This window comes from Leopardus geoffroyi, chromosome B4, assembly GCF_018350155.1.
Source record: "Leopardus geoffroyi isolate Oge1 chromosome B4, O.geoffroyi_Oge1_pat1.0, whole genome shotgun sequence".
Lineage (NCBI taxonomy): Eukaryota > Metazoa > Chordata > Mammalia > Carnivora > Felidae > Leopardus > Leopardus geoffroyi.
In genome coordinates this window covers 54,642,659-54,670,107 of record NC_059341.1, presented here as the reverse complement: position 1 = coordinate 54,670,107, position 27,449 = coordinate 54,642,659, and the positions used below count along the sequence as shown (strand labels likewise).

The 27,449-nt window shown below is 40.3% G+C and overlaps 1 protein-coding gene across 1 annotated transcript; it reads left to right on the top strand.

Moving 5' to 3' along the window:
• Positions 1–505: 505 nt before the first annotated feature.
• Positions 506–20,681, top strand: LOC123591076 (cationic amino acid transporter 3-like). The gene is made up of 3 exons (XM_045464849.1): positions 506–653; positions 1,248–1,331; positions 18,479–20,681. Exon 3 carries the CDS (start codon positions 18,612–18,614, stop codon positions 20,367–20,369), a length of 1,758 nt encoding a protein of 585 aa, XP_045320805.1. The 5' UTR covers positions 506–653; positions 1,248–1,331; positions 18,479–18,611; the 3' UTR covers positions 20,370–20,681.
• Positions 20,682–27,449: the final 6,768 nt, after the last annotated feature.

The following is a 27,449-nucleotide window of genomic DNA, read 5'->3' as shown; positions in this document are numbered from 1 at the left end:
GTTTTATTCCTGGAGTGATAGGAAATGTAGGTGATGGTTTGGGAAAGGGTGGTGCTGGCAGAGGAACCTAACAGGACATTCTGGGAGAGGTCACTGGAGGGGGGGCTTCTACTTTTGTTTAAAGGATAGCTGAATGGCTCTTTAGCTGGATCTGGGACTGACCTCCAAATCACCACAGGCTGGCTCCGCCTGGCTCCCCGCAATCTTTTCCTGCCAACCAGGATCTCCTCCATGCCCAGGACCCTGAAAAGCTTATTTACTTCTAAATTCAGATTTTTTTTCTGTCAAAAAAGTCTCCAACAAAATCCCATTTTAGCCCTCAATCCACCTCTTCATCCACTAGTCTTCCATTGCCCACCTCAAGCTTTCCTCCAGAAGTCCTGGTAATCTACCTCCCTCATCCTTTCCTACCCTTTGGATGCCCCTGTCCTGCTATGACCCCAACTCCCTGACACCCAGGCTTCCTAGCTCTCAGCCTTCCAAGGGCTCCTCCTCCCAAGGGCCCCGCCTCCCAAGGTCCTTAATTCTCTGAGGGCCTCACTAAGCTCCACTCCAAGTACTGACTCTGCTTGGCCAAGTTCCTTCCCTGTCTCTGGGTTTGAGTTGCATTTTCTTCACAGGCGTTTCTCCTCTGAGGGAGAAAAAGCCCATTGGTAAGTGATTTCTCCTGTTTATAAAGTTGGCAAGAAAACTGAGACAGAGCCAGAGCAGAGGAAGCCTGGGCTTGGGTTGTAGCTGGCTGTCCAAGCTCTGTGGAGTTTGAGCAGAGGGTATTTTGTGGCACCATAGCTAGACTTTGAATTAGGGGGTGCATACCACAGGCCCGTGAGTTTGGGAAGGGCAGGTGTGGTTTACTGGGGTTGGAGTGATTTGGAGGCCTACGTTCTGTTCTCCTCCAGACCATAAATGTTCTCAGCTCTGCTGAGGAAAATTTGAGTTAGGGGAGGTTATTACTTGGTGTTTCTCCTCCAGTGTTCTTCCCACCTCTTTGCCCTGCCCTCCTTCTGGCCCTTCCTTTCTGACCTGGTGCAGAGTTTGCTTTATTCGTCTTTGTCTTTCCCACAGGGCCTGGCACATAGATGCTTACACATGTTCCTTGAATGAATGAACATTTTTCCACCTGGCTTTGCTTCCTCCTTCATGTTTGCCACACTTTCTCACTTCAGGTTCTGAAAGTGTCTGTGTCATTTCTTCATAGGAAGGTCATTGGTTTAAACTTTGCAGAATAGCACATCCAGTTTGATAAGGTGGTCCACCATCACTAGAGAGGGTTTGAGGGTCTTCTTCCTTCTTGCTTAAGGAGCTAAATATATATTTTTACAGTTTTGAAGGTATGTTCTGCCTTTCTTATCTAATATAAAAAAGTTGTGGTGGGAATTGATTATAGGCCAGGTCAGGCTGTAAGAGGAAAGATTACCAAGTTCCCCTGGGGTGTGGCTGCCTAGTGATCTTTAAAACATTGGGTCTCCAAGAGGCAGTTTTCTGTTATCACAAAACATATTTGCAACACTATAAGTTTATTTTTTAACTCTTTCTTCTCTTAAGGTTTATTTTGAGAGAGAGAACATGTGCACGTATATGTGCAAGTAGGGGAGGGGCAGAGAGGGAGTGAGAAAGAATCCCAAGCACTCTCGACACTAATAGTGTGGAGTCTGAACTCATGACTCTGAATCTTGAGATCATGACATGAGCCAAAACCACAAGTTGGATGCTCAACTGATGAGCCACCCAAGTACCCCAAAACTCTTTAATCTTAAATGTCCTTGGAGTCCTAAACTGTTCTCCATCCTCCCCCTTCCCTACTGCCATGTACACTGTGGGCAATATACCAACACCAGAAGCCCAAACAACACTTACCCATGCATGGCACATTTTTTATTGATATTTGTGGCAAATGTTGATTTCCAGATTATCTTTCTCTTGCCCTCTAGCAGTTCTTGGGCAATGTCTCTCCATTATCAAGTGATACCTGTTATGTGTTTACAGAAGACAGATCCATTATAACCTTAGTTTAAGCAAAATCATGTGGAAAGGTCAATTTCTGTCACCAAGTACATTCAACATTGAAAAATACGATTTTTGGATTGTATTCTTTTGGTTTATCCTCTTTTTATTTTATTATTGTAGAAATCTCAAAGCACTAATCCTAAAAAAGAATTAGGAAACAGGGATAAAGAGTGTCCCTTAAAAAGTGGTGGCAATGGATCTTTGTTGTAGATTATGCTGTCTGAGGTGGGGTGAGGTGAGGCAGATGGGTATTGGCGGAGAAGTCATGTTGATATATATTTGGATAAGATCTCAGGACTTTTAGGCATGATACAACTTTCATATAACTCAGATGATCTGGTATCTTTCCTAGCACAAAACCAAACCAAACCAACGCAAATTAACATTCCAGGGGAGATGTTGACAGTGTGGGTCTATGAAGGAACCAAGAATACTCTGGTGAGAGAGGACAGAGAGAAAGACACAGCTGAGTCCTTAACACGAAAGGACAAAAGGACACATTTAAATATATGAAAGAAGATAACAAGAGAGATAGCCTTTCCTAAGCCAGCTTGTGTGTACTGTATTACTGAGGGTGGATATTAGGAGGAGGTATGTGGAGGAAGGAGCGATTTTCTCTGACCGCTCACAACTGTAAGTGTAAAAGTGGAGATAGTGACGCATTGGACGACTGGATGGATCTAGATTCTGTGCTTACAAGGAAAAGAAGAGGAAGTAGTTGGGGGCAAAACAAAGCTGTTTACCAAGACTTCTAGGGAAAATGAGTTTGGGAATACCTGGGTGTCTCCGACTTTGGCTCAGGTCATGATCTCATGGTTCATGGGTTTAAGCCCCACATCCGGCTCTGTGCTGACAGCTCAGAGCCTGGAGCCTACTTTAGATTTTGTGTCTCCCTCTCTCTCTGCCCCTCCCCCTCTCATGCTCTCTCTCTCTCTCTCTCTCTCTCTCTCTCAAAAATAAAATAAACATTAAAAAAATTAAATGCGTTTGGATCAGTCTTTATTGTAGATAAAATCCATGCTACATTACAGTTGTGGTTTGGAAAATAAGGTGGACAGGCATATGTATTTCCTCTAATACTTTCTCCTGAATACTTTTTAAATTTTCATTTTATTTTATTTTTTATTTTAGAGAAACAGAGAGCAGTGGGGGGCAAGGGGCAGAGAGAGAGAAAGAGAGAATTAAGATGGCTCCACACTAAGTGCAGAGTCCAAGTCAGGGTTAATCCCATGACTCTGGAATCAGGCAGTGAACTAAATCAAGAGTTGGACACTTGACTGACTGAGGCACCCAGGTGCCCTTCCCCTGTCGACTTTTATTAGGTGTTCTGTGTAGACATGATTCGGGGTTGATAAAAGTGAGTAGAGAATCCTAGGGGGAAGTGGAAAAGAAATTGATTTTCACTATTGACATCAATATATCACATCACTTTCTAATCCCTTAAGTGCACACCCTTCCCAGCTTTTCCCAGATTTCTTTCTGATTCCTGTTTGGAAATTCTAATTCAGATTCTTTCTGGTAGCCCATCTAGTTTCTGAAGATCTCTAGAAGCAGAAGCTCAGGCTTTCTGACTTGTCATATTGGTGTTATAGAAATGTTAAGAATTTCCATAAGTGGATTCTGACTAAAACTAAACCTGAAAATGTGTCAAATCATGAATCAGGAACATTGCATTTAACTATGTATTTTTTGAAGTTACCCTAGAGTGCTTAAAAAAGTCTATCTCGTTCACAACTATCCTGGGATGATACTAGATTATATGGAATCTATATAGCCTCTAGAGAAGTCTGGCTGCCTGATTGTTTACCCAAATAACGGTGCCATGATTCTAGTGTAGTGTGTGTATGAAGCAGGGACTCCATAGGTATTGTGGGAAGGAAGCAGAAATGTTTTGATCTACATCTACATAGATTTTGGTCCACATCTTGTGTGGATGGATTTGGTCTACATAGAGTTGTTCTGGTGTGTGTTGGTAGGCATCAGGGTGGGTTTTCACTGACTTGGAATTCAGCCTCTGCCAGACTGCTATGGGATCAGAGTGGTGTAGTGTTGGGGTGGTAAGGTAGGTAGACATGTTGGAGGAGGTGGCTGTGTTTCCCCTTAGTCTAAAGAACAGACAGTTTGGGGGCTGCTATGCCTTCAAGTTCAAATCTTGGTTGCACTTAGTAATATTTACTTGCAGAATTAGGGTTTCTAGCCTTATTGAGAGAACATGAAGCAGATTCTACCCTATGAGGTTTTTATTTTAGAAAGGTAGACAAAGTCTTTTTCCAAATAACATGCAAACAAAATGCAGTGCAAAGAAAGATTATAGGTGGGAGGATGCCTGGTAGGTGATCAGTTTGGGGAGACTGTTCTCTGAAGACTTCTGGGACATAACTTTGGAGATATATATATATATATATATATATATATATATATATATATATATATATATATATATTTTAGTATGAACTGAATTTGGTTACTTCACCTTTCTTTCCAACCTTTCATGGAAGCTATCTGACCTTTACTTCTCTTTCCCCAGGAAGTAGTTTCACATTTCTTACTACTGCAGTGGTTTGTCTCTCTTTTCCTTTCTGCACAGAATAAGAATGAGAATTATTGTTATTTTTTTATATTATATCTTAGTACCTAGATCTGTATCCATATCTGTAGCAAATATTTACCTGGATGTTTCTAGTTGGGCAAACTGGATTTACTGATTCTAGGTCTGGTGGAGTTTGTTTTGTATTTTTGGTGGGACAAGTATGGAAGGAAAGCCTAAAAAAGTTCTATTTATTGGATCATGGTCCAAGCTGAAGATGTAGCTTGAACTGATGTTTTCTTGGGAAACATTACACACAATGGAAATTCCCCATCTTCCACAAAGCCTTCTCAGGCTGACCCACAGTGCACAGAAAATACTCACTAGTGTTGCTAACAATGGAAAATGAGGTCTTTACTACTCTTACATTCCATCAACCCACTGCCATCTGGGATCTTGACATGCCTTGCCTTGATTGTCCATTTCTGATTCAGGACTACCCTTCTTGGTTCATAGTGTATTCATCTTTTCCTTATTTTGGCAGGTGGGGATGAGGTTCATGAGATTCTCTTAATTATAAGTTCCTGAAGGAGGGAATTCCATATATGTCACCATTGTCTTGCATTGTGTATAACTGTGTGTGTAATGATTTAAATGTTCATTGTTTTAAAAAATTTAATCTTTATTTTTGGGAGAGAGAGAGAGAGAGAGAAAATGGGGGAGGAACAGAGAGAGGGAGACACGGAATTCAAAGCAGGCTTCAGGCTCTGTGCTGTCAGCACAGAGCCTGTTGCAGGGCTTGAACCCACGAACTGTGAGATCATGACCTGAGCCGAAGTCAGATGCTTAACCGACTGAGCCACCCAGGTGCCTCAGTGTGTGTAATGTTTTGGCATAATGGTGGTTAATGGTGGTGGTGTTGATAATTTGGGGAGACAAAAAATACTGCCTTTGCTTGATTCTTTTGTATGACAAATCACTGTGGTGCCTGAATTTTCTAATTTGGAATTTTTCTTTGGAATCATTTACACTGATTTAAAATCTGATCTTTAATAGATTGAATCCAGTCTTTTCACTTAGAAGCTTTTTGAGGCTTCTACTTGGGGGACCATCCAATCTCTCACTTTAGAACAAACCCAAAGTACACTGAACCCATCTGTGTACTTTTTTACAGACAGTACAGGAAAAATGGTAGCATATCCAGAAAATTCCAGAAAATAGAAGTGCATTTCATGGATACTTCTCTATTCTCAAGTATACTTCTCTACTAGTGTAATCCTATTCTAAACACCATATAGTCAATTGAATCTTATCTCACTCCTCCCTTCTGCAGACTAGGCTTAAATGTACTTATTGCAGTTTGAGTATCATGTTATGTTGCTTCGTGCCAATGCATTAGGTGACTTATTTTCCAAATAAAGTAAAGCATTTAAAGTAATAAAACTCTGTGTTATCTGTTCAGTTGTCACACATTAATAGGGTGACAGTGGAGAAAATCATAAATGTCACAGATATTAAACTTTATCCCAGATTACTTTAGTTACTTCCTTTGTACTTTCATTTTGTTGTGGTGAAAGAGACTTGGACCTCAGTTCTTGTGTCAGATCTCTGATATCACCAAACTGGGCTGTAGATCCTGGAGTACTTCCATAGCTGTGGCAAATTAACTTAACTCTTTGTACCTCAGCCTTCAGCTGGGGAAGGAAAGGCAAGCTGAAAGTGTCATCAGGTGAAGCTCTGCTCCTCGGCAACACTTCACCACCAATTACTCCTACTCTTTTCCCTAACTGGGTGTCCACCCAGGGCAAAGTTCAAGGCCAGTGAGTTATGCTACTGGATATTAATAAGGGGAGAGCATGGGGCAAGGAAAGCATCCTGGAGAGATTAGATATCTATCTATAGGTATGATGAGAGAAGCTTCCAGAAGGAGGATCATGTTGAAAAGGGTTTGGAAAGAGCACGTTCTGGGTAGAGAGGGAAAAGTCTGTGTGAGGGCTTATTTTAATGCCAGTAATGTTTGCATGTTTGGGGAAAGACTTGTCCTGTTCAAGCAAGAGCCACAGAAAAGGTTGAGTTGGGGTAAGTAGCAGAACAGTGAAAACAAACACTTGGGAATACAATCTTAGAAGTTTAAACCTAACAGAGAGCAGGAAACTGCAGGTCTGGTCGAGAGTTTGTGTGTGTGTGTGTGTATGCATGTGCACGCGCGCACGCGTGTGTGTGTGTGAGAGAGTCTTTTTAAGACTTGAGAAAGTGTCATTTTACAGAAGGAGCATAGTGAGGACTCACATTTCAGCTATCTGCTACAATGTAGTGATGAGGAAAAATGTGGCTTTTTCCTGCTTCAAGGGCAGCACTGTCTGATGGCTGTTGGGTAAATCAGAGTGAAAGCTGAGAGGATCTCTGTTTAGAGTTCTGCTGTGGACAAGGAGGGTGGACCAGGGAGTATGGCAAGAGGCTGGCCCTGGACATGCAGTATTTGCAAACCATAGGATCATATTACATATAAGGGTAGTGTGGACAAGGTGCTAAGTGTCTAAATGGCAGCATGTGAAACTGTGTTTTGAGGGTTTCCATCACACCCAGAGGAACAGCTGAACTCCTCATGGTAACTCTTAGAATCTACATAAAGGGTCTGACTTTCTGCTTTCTCTCTGACCTCATCCCCTACTGCTTCCCCCTCACTCACTTTGTCCTGGTCCCACAGGCCTTTTTGCTATTCCTAAGAAAAAGCCATATACCATTTAACACCTATTAGGATGGCTGCTATGAAGAAGAAGAAGAAGAAGAAGAAGAAGAAGAAGAAGAAGAAGAAGAAGAAGAGGAAGAAGAAGATAATGAGTGTTGGAGAGTATGTAGAGCTTGTTCATTGCTGGTGGGAATGTGAAATGGTGCAGCCACTGAAAAATAGTATGATAATTTCTCAAAAAATTACATATAAAATTACCAAATGATCCAGCAATCCCACTTTTTGGGTATATATCCCAAGAAATTTAAAGCAGGGACTCAAAGAGACATTTTTACACCCATATTCATAGCAACATTATTCACAACAACCAAAGGTGAAACAATGCCCATCAGTGGACAAATGGATAAACAAGATGTGGGATACATACACAATGGAATATCATTCAGCCTTAAGAGAAAGAACATTCTGACAAATGCTACAACATGGATGAACCTTGAAGACATGCTAAGTGAAATAAGTTGGTTATCAAAAGACAGTACAATATTTTATGATTCCACATTATGAGATGCCCAGAGTGGTCAAATTCAGAGACAGAACTAGATGGTGATTTCCAGGGACTGTGGGGAAGAAATAATGGGGAGTTACTGGTTAATGGGTAAAGAATTTCAGCTAAGGAAGATGAAGAAATTCTGGAGATGATGTTGGTGACAGTTGCAAAACAGTGCAAAGGCTGTCTTGGAGCACACATTTTATAATCACAACACCCACTCAGAGTGCATCCTAACCTTTTCTTGCTTTCCTTTTCCATGAAACATTGATTGAAAATCCTTCACAATATATATGCAAATTATTTATTTGTTTATTGTTTGCTTCCTACTGCAGGAAGGTGAGCAACTTGACTGAAGGGATGTTTGTGTTTTTATTCGCTTTATCTGCAGTCCTGAATAAATGGAATCAATAAATTTGCTGAACGAATTAATGAAGGAACATGATTGGACATAGACTTCTAGAGAAGGCACAAACAGAAAAGGAAAATGGGAAGATTCCATTTTTCATTGGTTTTGTAAATTAATTTTTGCTACCCTTGTATATCAGACTCAGCCAGTGTTCATGGTTACTTTTGTTCTGTTTACATTTTTGTACATATTCTGAACTATTTCCACTGTGGAAGTGTGGTGTACACATGTACCACACTTACTGTTATTTAAAGCTCTTGTCCTGAAATCAAAGCCTCCACTCTTGTATCTCAGACTGCCCCTACCAGAGTTTCAGGGCTGATTAACAGTTCAGAAACTTTGGGGAAGCTCAGCTACCCAAAATGTTTTATGCTTGTTTGTTTGGGAGACAGTGGTTTGATAGGCTCTGCAGTTTTCATTGTTTGTAGTATTCTAAGGAGGATGAGAGAACTAAGTATTTTGGGATCAAGAAGGAGATGTGTTTGGATTCAAAGGATTGCTATAATATCTGGAGTTGGTGCATTTAAAGTCAACTTCTCTGAAACTTTGAGAACTTGAAAAATAATAATTTATCAGTCTTATTAGCCTTCTTCTTCAGGGTTTTTATTAAGAAAGAATGCTGAATTTTGTCAAATGCTTTTTCTGCATCGATTGACAAGATCATATGGTTCTTTTCTTTTATTAATGTGATGTATCACGTTGATTGATTTACAAATGTTGAACCAGCCCTGCAGCCCAGGAATGAATCCCACTTGATCATGGTGTATAATTCTTTTTATATGCTGTTGAATTCAATTTGCTAGTATCTTATTGAGAATTTTTGCATCCATATTCATCAGGGATATTGGCCTGTAGTTCTCTTTTTTTGCTGGGTCTCTGGTTTAGGAAACAAAGTAATGCTGGCTTCAGAGAATGAATCTGGAAGTTTTCCTTCCCTTTATATTTTTTGGAACAGCTTGAGAAGGATAGGAATTATTTCTGCTTTAAATGTCTGGTAGAATTCCCCAGGGAAGCCATCTGGTCCTGGACTCTTACTTGTTGGGAGATTTTGATAACTGATTCAATTTCTTCACTGGTTATGGGTCTGCTCAAATTTTCTATTTCTTCCTGATTGAGTTTTGAAAATGTGTGGGTGCTTAGGATTTTGTCCATTTCTTCCAGGTTGTCCAGTTTGTTGGCATATAATTTTTCATAGTATTCCCTGATAATTGCTTGTATTTCTGAGGGATTGGTTGTAATAATTCCATTTTCATTCATGATTTTATCAATTTGGATCATCTCCCTTTTCTTTTTGAGAAGCCTGGGTAGAGGTTTATCCATTTTGTTTAGTTTTCAAAAAACCAACTCTTGGTTTCGTTGATCTGCTCTACAGTTTTTTTTTTTTTAGATTCTATATTGTTTATTTCTGCTCTGATCTTTATTATTTCTCTTCTTGTGCTGGGTTTGGGGTGTCTTTGCTGTTCTGCTTCTATTTCCTTTAGGTGTGCTGTTAGATTTTGAATTTGGGATTTTTTCTTGTTTCTTGAGCTAGGCCTGGATTGCAATGTATTTTCCTCTCAGGACTGCCTTCCCTGTATCCCAAAGCGTTTGGATTGTGGTATTTTCATTTGTTTCCATATATTTTTTAATTTCTTCTCTAATTGCCTGGTTGACCCTTTAATTATTTAGTAGGGTGTTCTTTAACCTCCCTGCTTTTGGAGGTTTTCCAGACTTTTTCCTGCCAATCCCAATCAAAATTGCACCAGCATTCTTCTTGAAGCCAGAAGAAGCAATCCTAAAATTTGCATGGAACCAGAAAAGACCTCGAATAGCCAAAGTAATATTGAAGAAGAAGACCAAAGTGGGAGACATCACAATCCCAGACTTTAGCCTCTACTACAATGCTGTAATCATCAAGACAGCATGGTATTGGCACAAAAACAGACACATAGACCAATGGAATAAAATAGAGACTCCAGATTTGGACCCACAAAATATGGCCAACTAATCTTTGACAAAGCAGGAAAGAAGATCCAATGGAAAAAAGACAGTCTCTGTAACAAATGGTGCTGGGGGAACTGGACAGCAACATGCAGAAGGATGAAACTAGACCACTTTCTTACACCATTCACAAAAATTAACTCAAAATGGAAAAAGGATCTGAATGTAAGACAGTAAACCATCAAAACCCTAGAGGAGAAAGCAGGAAAAAAACCTATCTGACCTCAGCCGCAGCAATTTCTTATTTGACACATCTCCAAAGGCAAGGGAATTAAAAACAAAAATGAACTATTGGGACCTCATGAAGATAAAAAGCTTCTGCACTGCAAAGGAAACAATCAACAAAACTAAAAGGCAACCAACGGAATGGGAAAAGATGTTTGCAAATGGCATATCGGACAAAAGGCTAGTATCCAAAAATCTACAAAGAACTCACCAAACTCCACACCCAAAAAACAAATAATCCAGTGAAGAAATGGGCAGAAAACATGAATAGACACTTCTCTAAAGAAGACATCCAGATGACCAACAGGCATATGAAAATATGCTCAATGTCACTCCTCATGAGGGAAATACAAATCAAAACCACACTCAGATACCACCTCACGCCAGTCAGAGTGGTTAAAATGAACAAACCAGGAGACTTTAGATGCTGGAGAGGATGTGGAGAAACAGGAACCCTCTTGCACTGTTGGTGGGAATGCAAATTGGTGCAGCCACTCTGGAAAACAGTGTGGAGGTTCCTCAAAAAATTAAAAATAGATCTACCCTATGATCCAGCAATAGCACTGCTAGGAATTTACCCAAGGGATACAGGAGTACTGATGCATAGGGGCACTTGTACCCCAATTATAGCAACACTTTCAGCAATAGCCAAATTATGGAAAGAGCTGAAATGTCCAACTGATGAATGGATAAAGAAATTGTGGTTTATATACACAATGGAATATAGTTGGCAATGAGAAAGAATGAAATATGGCCTTTTGTAGCAATGTGGATGGAACTGGAGAGTGTTATGCTAAATGAAATAAGTCATACAGAGAAAGACAGATACCATGTGTTTTCACTCTTATGTGGATCCTGAGAAACTTAGCAGAAGACCATGTGGGAGGGGAAGAAAAAAAAGTTACAGAGAGAGAGAGAGTGCCAAACCGTAAGAGACTCTTAAAAACTGAGAATAAACTGAGGGTTGATGGGAGGTGGGGGTGCTGATGGGCACTGAGGGTGGCACCTGTTGGGATTAGCATTGGGTGTTGTATGGAAACCAATTTGACAATAAATTTCATATTAAAAAAAAAGGGAAAAGAAAAACTTTATGCCAATAAACTGGACAATCTGGAAGAAGTGGACAAATTCCTAGACACCCACACACTACCAAAACTCAAACTGGAAGAAATAGAAAACTTGAACAGACCCATAACTAGTGAAGAAATTGAATTGGTTATCAAAAATCTCCCAACAAATAAGAGCCCTAGGCCAGATAACTTCCCAGGGGAATTCTACCAGACATTTAAAACAGAGTTAGTACCTATCCTTCTCAAGACATTCCATGAAATAGAAATGGAAGGAAAGCTTCCAGACTCATTATATGAAGCCAGCATTACCTTGATTCCCAAACAAAAGACCCCACTAAAAAGGAGCATTACAGGCCAATATCCCTGAGGAAGATATATGCAAAAATTATCAACAAAATACCAACAAATTGAATTCAACAGTATATTAAAAGAATCATTCACCATGATCAAGTGGGATTCATTTCTGGGCTGCAGGGCTGGCCCAATACTCACAAATCAAACAACGTGATACATCATATTAGTAGAAGAAAGGATAAGAACCATATGATCCTGTCAACAGATTCAGAAGACAGAATTTAACAAAATACAGCCTCCTTTCCTAATAAAAACCATCAAGAAAGTCAGGATAAAAGGATAATACCTTAACATCATAAAAGCCATATATGAAAGGCCCACAGCTAATACAATCCTTAGTGGGGAAAAACTGACAGCTTTCCCCCTGATATCAGAAAAGGACAGGGATGTCTACTCTCAGCATTGTTGTTTAACACAGTATTGGATATCCTAACTTCAGCAATCAGAAAACTAAATGAAATAAAAGGAATCCATACTGGCAAAAAAGAATTCAAAATTCCACTTTTTGCACATGATGTGATAATCTACATGGAAACCCAAAAGACTCCACCAAAAAAACTGCTAGGACCAATACATGAATTCAGCAAAGTCGCAGGATACAAAAATCAATGTACAGAAATTGGTTGTATTTCTATATACCAATAATGAAACAACAGAAAGAGATATCAAAGAATTGATCCCATTTACAATTGCACCAAGAATCATAAAATACCTAGGAGCAAGCCTAACCAAAGAGGTAAAAGATCTGTATGCTAAAAACTAGAGAAAGCTCATGAAAGAAATTGTAGAAGACACAAAAAAGTGGAGAAAAAAACATTTCATGCTCATGGATTGGAAGAAAAAATATTGTTAAAATATCATTGCTACCCAAAGCAATCTATTCATCCAATGCAATCCCAATCAAACTAGCACCAGCATTGTTCACAGAGCTAGAAAAAACAATCCTAAAATTTGTATGGAACCACAAAAGACCCCGAATAGCCAAAGTAATGTTGAAAATGAAAACCAAAGCTGGAGACATCACAATCCCAGACTTTAGCCTGATTACAAAGCTGTAATCATCAAGACAGTATGGTATTGACACACACACACACACACACACACACACACACACACAAAAAAACCAGACACATACCAATGGAATAGAATAGAGAACCCAGAAACAGACCCACAAATATATGGCCAACTAATCTTTGACAAAGCAGGAAAGAGTATCCAATGGAAAAAAGACAGTCTCTTCAACAAATGGTGCTGGGAGAACTTGACAGTGACATGCAGAAGAATGAACCTGGACCGCTTTCTTACACCATACTCAAAAATATACTCAAAATGGATGAAAGGCCTAAATGTGATGCAGAAAACCATCAAAATCCTAGAAGAGAAAACAGGCAGCAACGTCTTTGACCTTGACTGCAGCAAATGCTTACTTGAAATGTTTCAGAGACAATGGAAATAAAAGCAAAAATGAACTATTGGGACTTCATCAAGATAAAAAAAAAAGTCTGCACAGAAAACAAAACAATCAGCAAAACTAAAAGGAAACTGAAAAAATGGGAGAAGTTATTTGCAAATGGCATATCAGATAAAGGGTTAGCATCAAAAATCTATAAAGAACTTACCATACTCAACACCTAAAAAACAAATAATCCAGTGGAAAAAAAAATGGTCAGAAAACATGAACATACACTTTTCCAAATAAGACATCCAGATGGCCAACAGACACATGAAAAGATACTCAACATTGCTCATTATCAGGGAAATAAAAATCAAAACCTTATTGAGATACCACCTCACAATGCTCAGAGTGGCTAAAATTAGCAACTCAGGAAACAACAGATGTTGGCAAGGATATGGAGAAAGGGGAACTCTCTTACAGTGTTGGTGAGAATGCAAACTGGTGAAGCCACTCTGGAAATCAGTGTGGAGGTTCCTCAAAAAATTAAAAATAGAATTACCTTACAACCCAGCAATAGCAGTACATGGAAATTATCCAAAGAAAACAGGAGTGCTGATTCATAGGGGCACATATATCCCCATGTTTATAGCAGCACTATCAATAATAGTCAAAGTATGGAAAGAGTCTAAATGTCCATCAATTGATAAATGGATAAAGAAGATGTGGTATATATATACAATGGAATACTACTTGGTGATGAAAAATAATGAAATCTTGCCATTTACAACAATGTGGACGTAACTGAAGGGTATTATGCTAAAAGAAATAAGTCAGAGAAAGACAGATATCATATGATTTCACTCATATGTGGAATTTGAAAAACTTAACACAAGACTATAGGGAAAGGCAAGGAAAAATAAATTAAAAACATAGAGGAGACAAGCATAAGAGATTCTTAAATACACAGAACAAACAGGGTTGATGGGCATGGGGAGGAAGGGGAGTTGGGGAGGTGGATGATGGACATTGAAGAAGGCACTTGTTGGGATGAGCACTGGGCATTGTAGGTAAATGAGGAACCATGGGAACTACTCCTGAAACCAAGACTACACTGTATTATGACTAACTTAACAATAAATTTAAAAAATATATATAATTTCTACCCCCTCCTAAAAACATCCTGTTTTCATGCAGCTTACATTCTATGGGAGTGAAACAAATCATGAACAAGTAAATAAGTAAGAATACAGTATCTTACCTACTGTAAGTATTTAAGTAAGTGCTATGGGAAAAAAAGGGCAGGGGGAAAGTTGCATTTTATGGATGCTTAGAAGTGGAGTACAGTTTTTATGGGGTGATTAAGGAAGACTGTATTACAAACATGTTATTCTACCAAATGCAGTGAAGGGAGCAACCATGTGGATATCTGGGGTAGAAGTGGTGCAGTTATAGGGAAAAAGAAAATACAAAGACCTTGAGGTGGAGTCTTGCCTGTAAGTTAGGAGGCCAGAATGTTTAGGAGGACAGAAGCTAGAGTAAAATGAGTGAGAAGAGAAAGAAACAGGCTGAGAGGTAGCTGTGTCAGTGACAAATACTATAGGACTTTGTAGACCAATGGAAATGCAGACTTTTTCTTATACTCTGAATAAAAATGGAAACCAGTGGAAGGATTTGAGCAGAGGAATAACATGGCATCTTTAACAGATGCATTGTACCTGTGACAAATATACAGCATTTTTTGGCTGTTTCATAAATGTACATAAATGTTTTATAAATGCGCGTGGTGCTACCTAACATTGTTTCTGAGGTATACCCAAGTTGCTGTCTGTAAATCTACTTTATGATTTCTGACTGAGGTACTCATAGGCAAAGATGATGATTGTGATTATTGTGATGGTAGCATTTATGAGGGTGTATAATTAGAACCCTTAGCATTTCAAGAAAAATTATATGGAGTAAAACTATTTTCATTGTTTCATTAAGGATAGTCAACAGCCTCAAGGCTTACTGGATGATTTTAAGGCTAGACGTTTATAAACACTAACTGATTTTTACTGGATCAGATCTAAACATTAAATATTAGATAGATTATATTAAGTCCATATTGTTTGCCAGGTACTGAGATAAGTATTTTATAGGTATCATTTCACTTACTCACCACACCTCTATGAGGTATTTACTCTCATCCTCATTTGGCTTTTGTGGAAACTGAAGCCCCAAGACTTGAACTAATTGTCCAGAGTCACCTGTTATGTGGTTGAGTTGTGACATGAACTTCAACCATCTATCTGCAGAGACTTTACTCCTAACTACCAAACTGTGCTTCCTTCTTGTGAAAGAAGCTTTTACAATCTCTTTGCTTTGAAATTGAGGACAATTTCTTTTCAGTTGGGTGGTTGAGACCAGTCATGAGAAGTACAGTGCTAGTGGACAAGAATCTCCAGAGGGAGAGGGTATGAAGTTTGAAAATGTCCCCAGGTGTCTTTGTTATGCCTCCCTCTGTCCCCCAAAGTGAGAATCTCTGCCTTAGGACATCCCACCCAGATTATAGGACCTGAGCATGATGCCTTCAAAAAAGTAGAGCTTCTTTGACTGTGGTGTTCTGGATGCCTATAACTCAACTCAGCCTGATATGTTTAAATCAAGAGTCCTCAAAGGCAAACAATTCTTTGTCACTCTGTGTGGCTTGTACCTGCCATGAATTATGTGCAGTCAAGGTTTCATTAGCTGGTTTTCCCTTCACTTTTCATTTTGCTTGCCTTCTACAGGAAAGATAATACCATTTATATTTTCCCTGAACCAGGTTTATAAAGGTTTCTTGGCTACAAATTATGTATCTCAAAGTCAAGTAGCTAGGAATTCTGGATTATGTGCTCTTTTGAGTTTCTCTTATCAGTTTGTACATTTTTCTACAAATATTTATTGAGCACCCAACCCACAGTCTGATGGAGGAGACAGGCAGCTGTCCTGGAATTTTGCTACATTAGGATAAATGGCACATGGGGGAAGCCCATGTGCAATGAGAGCACATAGGAAGGGCAGTATAAGTGTCAGGGGAGGCTTCCTGGCAAAGTAACTTCTGAGCTGGGAACTGAATGAGAAGTGGAGGGACAAGAGGACATTAGAGACAGAAGAACAGGGTGAGTGTAGGGTTTCACAGCTGGAGAAGGAACTGAGCAGGATATGATGCTGTAGAAACAAGCATAGGTCAGATGATGAAGGAAGGAAGGACATTGCAGGAAGCACAGTGGGAACCACAGAAGGGTTTGAAACCTGGGGATGGGTGGAGAACATGCCAATCACATTCACGGGGTAGAAATATTCCATGAGTTAAGAATTGATTCTCCTGCAGGGATCCTTGGTGGCTCAGTTGGTTAAACATCCTACTTGGCTCAGGTCATGATCTCACAGTTCGTGGGCTCGAGCCCCTTTTCGGACTCTGCACTGACAGCTCGGAGCCTGGAGCCTGCTTCGGATTCTGTGTCTCCTTCTCTCTATGCCCCTAACCCACTCACATCCTGTCTCTGTCTCTCTCAAAAATAAATAAACATTAAAAAAAATTAAAAAAAGAATGGATTCTCCTTATCTATCTCACATGCTGGTTGGTAAATCACAACATTGGAACTGGTGGGTGGCAAATAAGGAGTCTAGATGGATTTGTAGACAGAAGGTCTGACCTGTACCCCAGGGCTTCTTTTGATCATCTGTAGAGAAAACATTAATTTTGACTTCATCTTTATTTCTTTAAAAACCTCTGACAACATTTCCTAAAGTTCCTTCAAAACCAAAGCCTGTGTAGTGAGGAGAGTGGGGGCTGAATGACCTTGTTTTATCTGTTTTCCACTACTCATTTCTGGGACATTGCTGTGAATTGTTCATCCAAACCCTTGAGGAGGGGGCCATTTGAATAGCAGCAGGGGAGGAAGGTGAAGGAGGAACCACATGAAGTGTTCCTTCATTAAGAAAACAGACAATGATTTTAGTGAATTAAAAATAACTACTTATGAAAAATTAACAGTGAGTTACAAGTTAATGGGTTTTTTTTAGTTTATTAATTTTTTTTTTGAGAGAGAGAGAGAGAGAGAGAGAGAGAGAGAGAGAGGAGAGAATGAATTCCAAGTAGGTTCCGCACTCAGAGCAGAGCCCAAAGCAGGAACACTGAGATCAGGGCCTGAGCAGAAACAGCTAGAGGCTTAACAGACTGAGCCACCAAGGTGCCCCAAAAGTGAGTGATTTAATGCAAGCTCACAAATCAAAGCAGATTCTCCAGGCTGTTGGCAGCTGACATCACAGATGGTGCAAGGTCTTTATAGAGCACAGTGTTGTCAGGGAGGAGAGACTGGCTGCAGAAGTGAGCTCACCTTCTCTCCTGGAACCCAGAGAGCCAGGAGACAGAAGGAATTGTTTGGGTTGTGAGCTACTGAGGTAGGTGACTTATCTTCTCCCTGCCCATCACAATCTCATAATTGTGGACACAAAAACTGTAGTGAATTTTGTTTGGTTGCTTTGGGTGAGGTTTATTGAATATCAGAATTCACAAAATGGCCTTTCTGGCTCTTCTCCCTACTTAGTAACGGACTTTTGGTTGGCTGCTGCACCCATTTCTCCAGTGTTTTCTTACCAGATAGCCCGTTGCTCTCCTTTTTGCATGTAGTTATGAAAACCTTGCCCCTTTCTCACTTTTCCTGTCTTTTCACAGCGCCCCCTTGGGCCTAGGTGGGTAAAGTGAAGAGTTGGACTGTATATTCTTTGCCATAGGTACAGCTAAATGGAAGATGCAGAATGAGAAGAAAGGGGCCAAAATGACATCTGATCTTAGCTAGCTAATTTTGTGGCTAAGGGTTTTAAGACAAGGGGGCTAATATATCTATTTTAAATTAATCTGATATTAAAGAAAATGGTTCTATCATTGCAAAAGGCCCTTTTGTCCATGAATTAATGTGTCATAGTTCATGCTCAAGCACTGCATACATACCCTGCATGTGAATTATTGCACAATATATTCATGCCCTGTTGTGTCCTACACCTAAATTAGTACATGAAGCTATATGAGTTAGCTGAACCCAGCGGGATTACACTCATGTGGTGTGTAAAAACGGAGAATGTTGGAAGTTATTTGACTCTTTTTCTGGGGAGAAAGCGGGGTTAATTTTTGTTTAATGTCTTTTGGTGTCAGTTTCTGTGATATTTGGGCTGTGAAGAGTGACATGGGATTTCTGAGCTTTGTTTGGTTGGTTAACACCATTGTTCAGTAAATATTTGTTGTTCATTTAGGCATTATGGAGGGATTGAATATACCAGATGAAATAGGAAGCACCAGATTTGAAACCTGAACAAAGGAACTCGGCAGCTCCAACCCAACTCTCCTTAACTCAGCCTCCTAGACTTCTCTTCAATTCCAGCTAGAATGCTGTGCCAGACTCTTCACAGATTTGGTCTAAAGCTGGTATGCAGACGTACACTGGAGGAAGAAGAGCAAAAGTTGGAATCTAACAGAAGACTGAACACTCTGGATTTAGTGGCCCTGGGTGTAGGCCGCATAATTGGTGCAGGTGTGTATGTCCTGGCTGGTGAGGTGGTCAGCAATCAAGCAGGACCATCTATAGTGATTAGCTTCTTGGTGGCTGGCCTGTCTTCTGTATTTGCTGGGCTATGCTATGCTGAGTTTAGTGCTCGGGTTCCCCATTCTGGATCTGCATATCTCTACACCTTTGTCACTATAGGTGAACTCTGGGCTTTCATCGTTGGCTGGAACCTCATCCTCTCCTATGTTGCTTGTGTAGCCACTGTGATTCAGGCCTGGACCTTAACTTTTGACAACCTGTTTGGGAAGCAGATCTCTCAGACCCTGCATGAGAGCGTCTCACAGAGTGTTTCCCAAGTCCTTGGAGACAAGCTAGGCTACTTTGTGGTTCTGTTTTGTCTTATGGAAATTCAATATCTGAAATTTTGTGGGTTCTTCCTGGTTACCAAAGTGATGACATTGGTGAAACTTTTGCTTCTCAGTTTTGTCATCATCTCTGGCTTCATTAAGGGGGACCTGCACAACTGGAATCTCACAGAAGAGGACTACGCAAAGGCTGGACTCAATGACACCTCTGGCTTGGGCCCTCTGGGCTCTGGAGGATTTGTGCCTTTTGGTTTCCAGGGGATTCTCCGTGGATCGGCTACCTGTTTCTATGCATTTATAGGTTTCAGCATTATTGTTACCAAAATCAAGGAAACCCAGAATCCCCAGCGTTCCATCCCAATGGGCATTATGATTTCACTGTTCCTCTGCTTTTTGGGGTATTTTGGTGTCTCTGCGGCACTTACACTTATGGTGCCTTACTACCACCTTAAAACTGGGAGCACCTTGCCTGAGGTGTTTCTTCATATTGGTTGGACCCCTGCTTACCATGTTGTAGCTTTGGGATTTCTCTGTAGTTTTCCCGGCATTTTCTATGACTTTATATCCCCCATACGTCTGGTAATATACATGATGGCACAGGATGGCCTCCTGTTCCCTGTCCTTGCCAAGATCCATACTGGCACATACACCTCCGTTGTGGCTGATATGATATTTGGCATTACTGCAGCGATCATGGTATTTTTCTTTGGACTTACCGATCTTATGGACCTCAGTTCAACTGGGACCCTGATATCTTATTTCCTGGTAGCTTTTTGTGTTCTCATTGTCAGGTATCAGCCTGATAGGAGGACTGAGGAAAATGAAGCAGAGGTGCAGCAGCAGAATTTACCTGCAGCAGAGAGGCTGACTCTACAGGGACTACTTTTCACAAGCAGCTCCACCCCCACTCCGCTCTCTGGCCGGGTTGTCTATGTTTGCTCCTCACTGCTTGTTCTGCTGCTCATTCTTCTGTGCTTCATGTTGGCCCATTGGCCAGTTCTGCTTTCTGGAGACCCAGTGTGGATTTCAGTGGTTGTGGTGCTCGTGGTGCTCATCACTGGGATCACTGGGGTCATCTGGAGACAGCCACAGAACTCCAGTCCCCTTCATTTTAAGGTCCCTGCTCTGCCTCTTGTCCCACTACTGAGCATCTTTGTGAATGTTTACCTTATGATGCAGATGTCAGCTGGCACCTGGGCCCAATTTGGTGTCTGGATGCTGATTGGGTTTGTCATGTACTTCGCCTATGGGATCCAGCACAGCCTGGTTACTTAATCCCACTTAAGTCAGGGCCAAAACTTTAGAGATAGAACTCAGAAGTACCAGTACATATTTGTTTTGATATCACCACATCTGAATGTGGTGTGGTCCCCTGAACAATAATGGAGAGTACTATTAAGCACATGGAAAGCTGGGGCTCCCATGAGATGTTGGTGGAGGAATACTAATGGCAGTCTGTATTTATGGTGGAGTGAAGGAAGTGTCTTGCTCTTTTTTTTAACTTGTATACTTTTCAATTGTGTGAATAGCTGCTTACTGACTTTTAAAAAAAATATTATTAAAGGAGCACCTGGATGGCTCAGTTGGTTAAGCTTCTGACTCTTGATTTTGGCTGAGATCATGATCTCACATCCTGATCTCACCATCCCTGAAATCAAGCCCTGCTTGGGCTCTGAGCTGACAGTGTGGAACTTCCTTGGGATTCTCTCTCTCTCTCTGCCCCTTCCCTGCTTGTGCTAGCTCTCTTTCTCAAAATAAATGAACTTTTAAAAAATAATAAAAATAAAAAGTTATTATTAAAAGAAACTTGAAAAAGTGTTTTCACTGGTTAAATATCCAGTATTGAGGGGGTGCTGAGCACCTGGCTGGCTCAGTCAGTATAGCATGAGGCTCTTGATTTCAGGGTAGTGAGTTTGAGCCTCATATTGGCTATAGAGCTTATTTAAGAAAATATCTAATAAAACAATTACTGGGTCATATGGTAGTTCTATTTTTATTTTTTTTAAGTTTACTTATTCATTTATTTTAGGAGAGAGAGAAAATGTGCGCTTGTGTGTGCATGCACACACATGGAGGAAGGGCAGAGAAAGAGAATCCCAAGCAGGCTCCACACTATCAGCTCAAAGCCCTGCAAGGGTCTCAAACTCAGGAACCATGAGATCATTACCTGAGCCTAAACCAAGAGTGGGAAGCTCAACCTACTGAGCCACCCACGTGCCCCTATTTTTAATTTTTTTGAGGAGCCTCCATACTGTTTTCCATAGTGGCTGCACCAATTGACATTCCTGTGAGGGTTCCTTTTTCTCCACATCCTCAACAGCACTTGTTTTTCTTGTCTTTTTTATTTTAACCATCCTGACAGGTATAAAGTGATACCTGATTATCTGATAGCAGTTTTTATTTGTATTTTTGTGATGATTAGTGATGCTAAATATCTTTTTATTAGTCTGTTGGCCATCTTCCTTGGAAAAGGAAGATGTCTTCCTTGGAAAAATATCTATTCATATCCCTTATTTGTGTGTGTGTGTGTGTGTGTGTGTGTGTGTGTGTGTGTGTGCATGTTGTTGTTGTTGTTGTTTATGGTGTTAAGTTGTGTAAGTTTTTTATGTATTTTGGGTATTAACCCCTTATTGGGTATATAATTTGCAAATATCTTCTCCCATCCACTAGGTTGCCTTTTGGTTTTGTTGATGGCTTCCTTTTCTGTGAAAAAGCTTTTTAGTTACATGAATTTGAAAATATATATGCACCCTTATGTTTATTGCAGCATTACTTACAAAAGCCAGGATATGGAATCAAACCAAGTGTCCACTGATAGATGAATAGATAATGAAAATGTGGTATATATGTATATACAATGGACTATTACTCAGACTTAAAGAAGAATGGAATCTTGCTATTTGTAACAACATGGATGGACCAGGTAGGTATAATGCTAATTGAAATATATCAATCTGAAAAAGACAAATGCCATAGTCTTAACTCTTATGTGGATTTAAGAAATAAAAAACAAAACTTTAAATAAAGGAAAAAGAGACATAAACAAATACAAAAAAACCATCCCAGACTCCTAAATACAGGGCAAAAATGGATGGCTGCCAAAGGGGAGATGGATAGGGGGATGGGTGACTTAGATAAAGGGAATTAAGAGTATACTTACTTTGATGAGCACTGAGAAATATGTGTAATTGTTGAATCATTATATTGTACACCTGAAAGTAGTATGACAACACTGAATGTTAATTATACTTCAATAAAAGAAATTACAAAAAAATAAAAATAAATAAATAAATAAATATGGTCCCTGCCCTTAAGAAGCTCATATTTTAATATAAAGGATAAATCGTAGCTGTAACACCAAGTAGAAAGTGTTTCATAAAATAAACAAATAAAGTGTCCTGGGAGTTCAGAGTGGAAGATGATTATTTGTGGCTGGCACAGTAGTGAAGATTGATTGTGAAATCAGAGAAGACTGTAGAGGAATGGCATTTGAATTGGCTCTCCTCAGGGATAGGAATTTACCACATATAGGCAGCAGGGAGAGATTGTAAGAAGAGATAACCACACTATGAAAAGCACAGGAAAGTGAAGTGGTGTTTAGAGCACACTGAGCAGGATGTGTAGCTTAAGCCTTGGCTTGAGAGGGGGGAGGGAAGGGGAGGCAACAGAATATGAGCAGGTGGGTTGGAGCCAGAGCTTTCCTCTGAGCACAAAACACTTGGGGTTTGAACCCTCTACCCATGCTGAAAATCCCTGAGGTTGGCTTTCTTTCAGTCTCCTTCCTTTCAGGCTAGTACTGTGCTACTCCTTTAAAACTATCTTTTGGGAGACTTCCTTGACAAAAAGCATTTCTATAGATCCAGAACTGTATCTAGAACTGTATCTAGATCTGCACCCAGCATCTAGACCTGTACCCATGCACTTCTAGCTTTGCCCGTATGTGGCTATGCCTGAGTTCTGTTGACTGTCCTGTCTGTTCCATCAGAGTGGAATCTTGCTCAGGGCAAGGAGTAGTTCTCACTTTTCTCTAGACCCAACGACAATAACAGTGTTGTTTATTCAAGGAGCAACAGGAAAAACACAGCCCTGGGGCAGGAGAATGACTGACAGGATCTCTCATGGTCCAGCTCCATCTATTCCCATGGGATTTGGGGAGGCTCCTGAAGTAGTAAAATTAATAGAAGGCACAACAAGCACTACCTGACTCCAGGGAGGAAACTGCCCAGCATGTGCACAACAAGCACCTTTCTTGAAGTAGTGAGAATTTTATGATTGGCATAGAAGGGCCAACTCTTCTGTTGTAGTTATGTATAGAACCTTCCCTAGAAGAAAGGGACAGGAACCTACACTCACACTTGTTGAATTTCTCATATTCCCAACAGGGAGTAAGTAACTCCAGGAAAGCCTGCTAAAGACAGGATTACCCATATACTTACCCATTCCTTTAAATGCTTCTTTGAAGGACTGATGCAGAAACCTTGTGACAGCATTTAATATTCTTTGTGGAGAGAGAATTTATACCCCAAATGGAGAGAAAAAAAACACTAAGATAGGAGGAATTAGTAACTCAATAGGGATTGAGGCATCATTACTTTGGAAGGGAAGGTATGAGTAGAAACTGAGAATAAGGTGTTGGTCACGAGACACTTCCTGGATGAGGATGCCTATGGAACAATTTGGGAAATAAAAGAGGGACAGATGAATTGGAAAATAAAAGGGACAGTAATTCTAGGCTACATGGACCTTAAAGAGTCATGAAGAATCTTGTGAAGGATGTCTTTTTTTCACATGAGATATGATTCTCACAGCCATCTAGAGGACAGACAGACAGACAGACAGAAGGATGTGGACAGATAGACTTTTCCTGGGACACCGTTGTAGTAACTGGTGCAGTCATCTAAACCCTTGCTTTTCAAATTGTGGTCCATGGAAGAAGGGGGGATAAATGGGAGCTGAACTGGAAACCAGGTCCTGGCTCCTGTCTTCTGTATTCAAAGCCTCCAGCTTCTGCAATTTTATCTTGAATTTCACTGGTCCTTGCATTTCACTCCCTCATGATGAGCATAAGTTCAATATCAAATGATGCTCACAGTCAAGAAATCCTTTCAAGTAGCTGTGTCTTTTCCTTGGAATTCCACCTTCAATCTCTGAGTACTGAAATCCTACACAGTCGTCATGATCCAGTTTAAGTGTTACTTCCTGCTCATGCCTTCCTGTATAATACAGGTCAGAAGCAATTTATTTCCTTTGACATTATCTACTCCTTTGTGTCAGTCTTAACATAGCTGTCTCTCCACACACTGTCTTCAGTCCTCCTTTTCTCCTTCACTCAACTGTAAGCTTCTGGAATGGGGAGACTGTGTCCTGCATATTTTTATATTCACTCCACAGGACTTAACACAGAGCTGAAGAACTCTTAAATAAGTTTCATCTGTGGTATACAGTTGGGGAAGAGAGGGCATAAATAGAGGTGTAAAAGTAGAGGCATCATGAATATTGACAAAGGATGTTACTGTTAATGTAGGTCTGGACATGATATTTTCAGGTATAGATCCTATTATTAGGACATTTTTATCCCAACAGTAGAATTATTACCATATTTTTATCATCATCCATTCTCTCTCTCACTCAACTACAGAGCTTTTTCTAGTGGGAAATAGTAAGCAAGAAAACAAGTATTCAAATAGTTAGATAGTGCTGAGGAGCATCCAGAGGTAAGAAACAGGGTTTTACTACAAACAATAACAGGGAATTTTCTTTAGATAGGGAGGCTATGAAAGGTCTTTATGGGCACTGTCATATTTTTACTATATTATCATTATGAGTTAATTCACTTAGAACCTGAACAACAATAATAAAATCAACAGAATAAGAATATCAGCCTTCTCACCAGGGGACATGTTTGTCAACATAGACTTGGGATTTGGTCCCTTCTTTATTTCAACTTCCCAATCTCCCTCTGACTTGGAAAGAGGGGAAGTCAGGGCCCTCCTGTACCTCAGGATGGACCTTGCCCTCTCTTCTCCAGCCTAGGAGTCAGCAAGAAAATCAGGGGCTAAGAGCTTTATTTTGTTAGAGATGTGGAGACAAATCAAGGTAAGAGGCCTCTGAAATAATGCCCAAGAATGTGAGAAGCTGGAGAAGAGGGGGAGGAGATGGAGACAGAACTATGTGAAGAGAGGTGTAAATTGCTGTCACAGAGACTTCCTTTTAGATCCCACCTCATTCTAAGCTCATTCTGGGCTCAGTATTTCTTGGGGGAGCTGGTCAGGGCTTTTTAGCAGGGGGAAGATACCTCTGAGTGACTTTAGAGACTACACTTGCATTCCCCCTGCAGTCATTCCTGGATCCCTTCTCCAAGGCTGAAGACAACAAAGACTGCTAGGAGCATGCATCCTGTCAGTATCCCAGCAGCCTCAATTAGTTCTTTCACTACTGGGGTCTTCCTTTGACTAATTTCCTGCTTCTTCATCCTGGTACAAGCTGGTAACATTAGTTTCTGTCTCTTTCAAGGCGGTGGCCCCATTAGGAAAGGCTTGGAAGTGGGTAAGAGGAATTTGAGACAGGTACGTGGAGGTTTTACACCCACTAACCCTTTCCCAACCCTGATTTCTGTTGGAATTACACATTTTGGTTGCTAACTTAAAGGTAATGATTCCCTTTCTCACAAAAGCCTTGACTAACTTCATCATTAGCAGGGACTCTTCAGAGTGCTGAGAAGGTCTTACGGCAGTTACCATAAGTTCCTCTAACGGAAGTTATAGCCCTCAACTCTCTTCAGCCTTCCCCCACCCCACTGGAACCAGCTTCTCTGCAAGTTGTATCCTACACAAGGGTAAACACTGTACTTCTGATTCAAGAGGAATTCTATTTCTCTGCTCCATAGTCCAGAATTGTGTCTAGAGAACTCACACTGCTTTTGTTCTGAGAGATACTTGATGTGGAGAAAGAAATATTCTTCCTTGTTGCTTCTCAGGGAACACGCAAGACAAATTTCTGATCTCAGAGATGGAAAGGCACTTTGGAGTAGTGGTACCTACATAGCCTTTGAAATCAAACATCCAAGATATCATCCAAGCTAGGCCACTTGCTGTGCTGAAGCTGGAGGTATATGTCATGACATCTGCAGTAGGGCTGACACTTGGGATGAGCTGAAGTGGGATCTGGCAAGGAATGCCATGCTATGGGTGCAAGTGAGGTGGAACAGAATGAACACTGGAAGAGGAAAAGGAAGAGTGAGGCCAGAACACACATGGAGGCAGGAGAATGGGGAAGCTGACTCCTGAATCCAGGGAGCCCAGATTTGTATCCAGGACAGAGCTCATAAACTGTAAGCTGTACTAATACTCTAATTCCCTGGATAAAGAGGATGTGGTATATATATATATATATATATATATATATATATATATATATATATATATATATATATACACACACACACACACACACACACACACAATAGAGTACTACTAGGCAATCAAAAAGAATGAAATATTGCCATTTGCAATTACATGGATGGAACTAGAGGGTATATGCTAAGCAGAATTAGTCACAGAAAGACAAATACATGACTTTACTCATATGAGGACTTTAAGATACAAAACAGATGAACATAAGGGAAGGGAAGCAAAAATAATATAAAAACAGGGAGGGGACAAAAACATAAGAGACTATGAAATATGGAGAGCAAACAGAGGGTTACTAGAGGGGTTCTGGGAGGGGGGATGGGCTAAATGGGTAAGGGGCATTAAGGAATCTACTCCTGAAATCATTGTTGCACTATATGCTAACTAACTTAGATGTAAATTTAAAAAATAAATTAAATTAAAAAATTTTAAAAATACTCTAATTCCTAACTCAGGGTTCTTTATGGAGTCTCTCTCTCTCAGTGGGCAGGAGCATTATTGACTCCCTTCTGAGGCAGACAGGATAGGGCATATGGCTCAGGGAAGGTCAGAGCGGATTCTGGTACCAGAGCTGACATTAATAAAGGTGAATATGGGCAGATTTTCCCAAGGAGCTTTGTTCAAAAGAGAACTTTGTTCAAATGAGAGGATGAGAGATAGAGGAAAGAAGAGAGTCCAAGTGTTCTCTCTGGATTTACTGGCTTAGGAGGGATGAGAGAAGAGGAGGTTTCATGGTCTCCTTTAATTACTTTACTTTCATATTTTATCCCTTTTCAATCACAATATAAATGATTAAAAATATCAAGTAGGTTGCTAATAACCTCCCTGATCTTCCATTCCACATCACATGAGTTTATCTTGTCATGTCTCCCTGGAGCAGATACTCCTGTGACCCATCTCTTTCAGGGGAATGCCTTTCAGTCCCAAGTCCCTCCCAGAACAGGCT

What these genes read in the sequence shown, in the direction of transcription:
- LOC123591076 (XM_045464849.1), top strand. Translation starts at nt 18,612, where the DNA reads ATGCTGTGCCAGACTCTTCACAGATTTGGTCTAAAGCTGGTATGCAGA.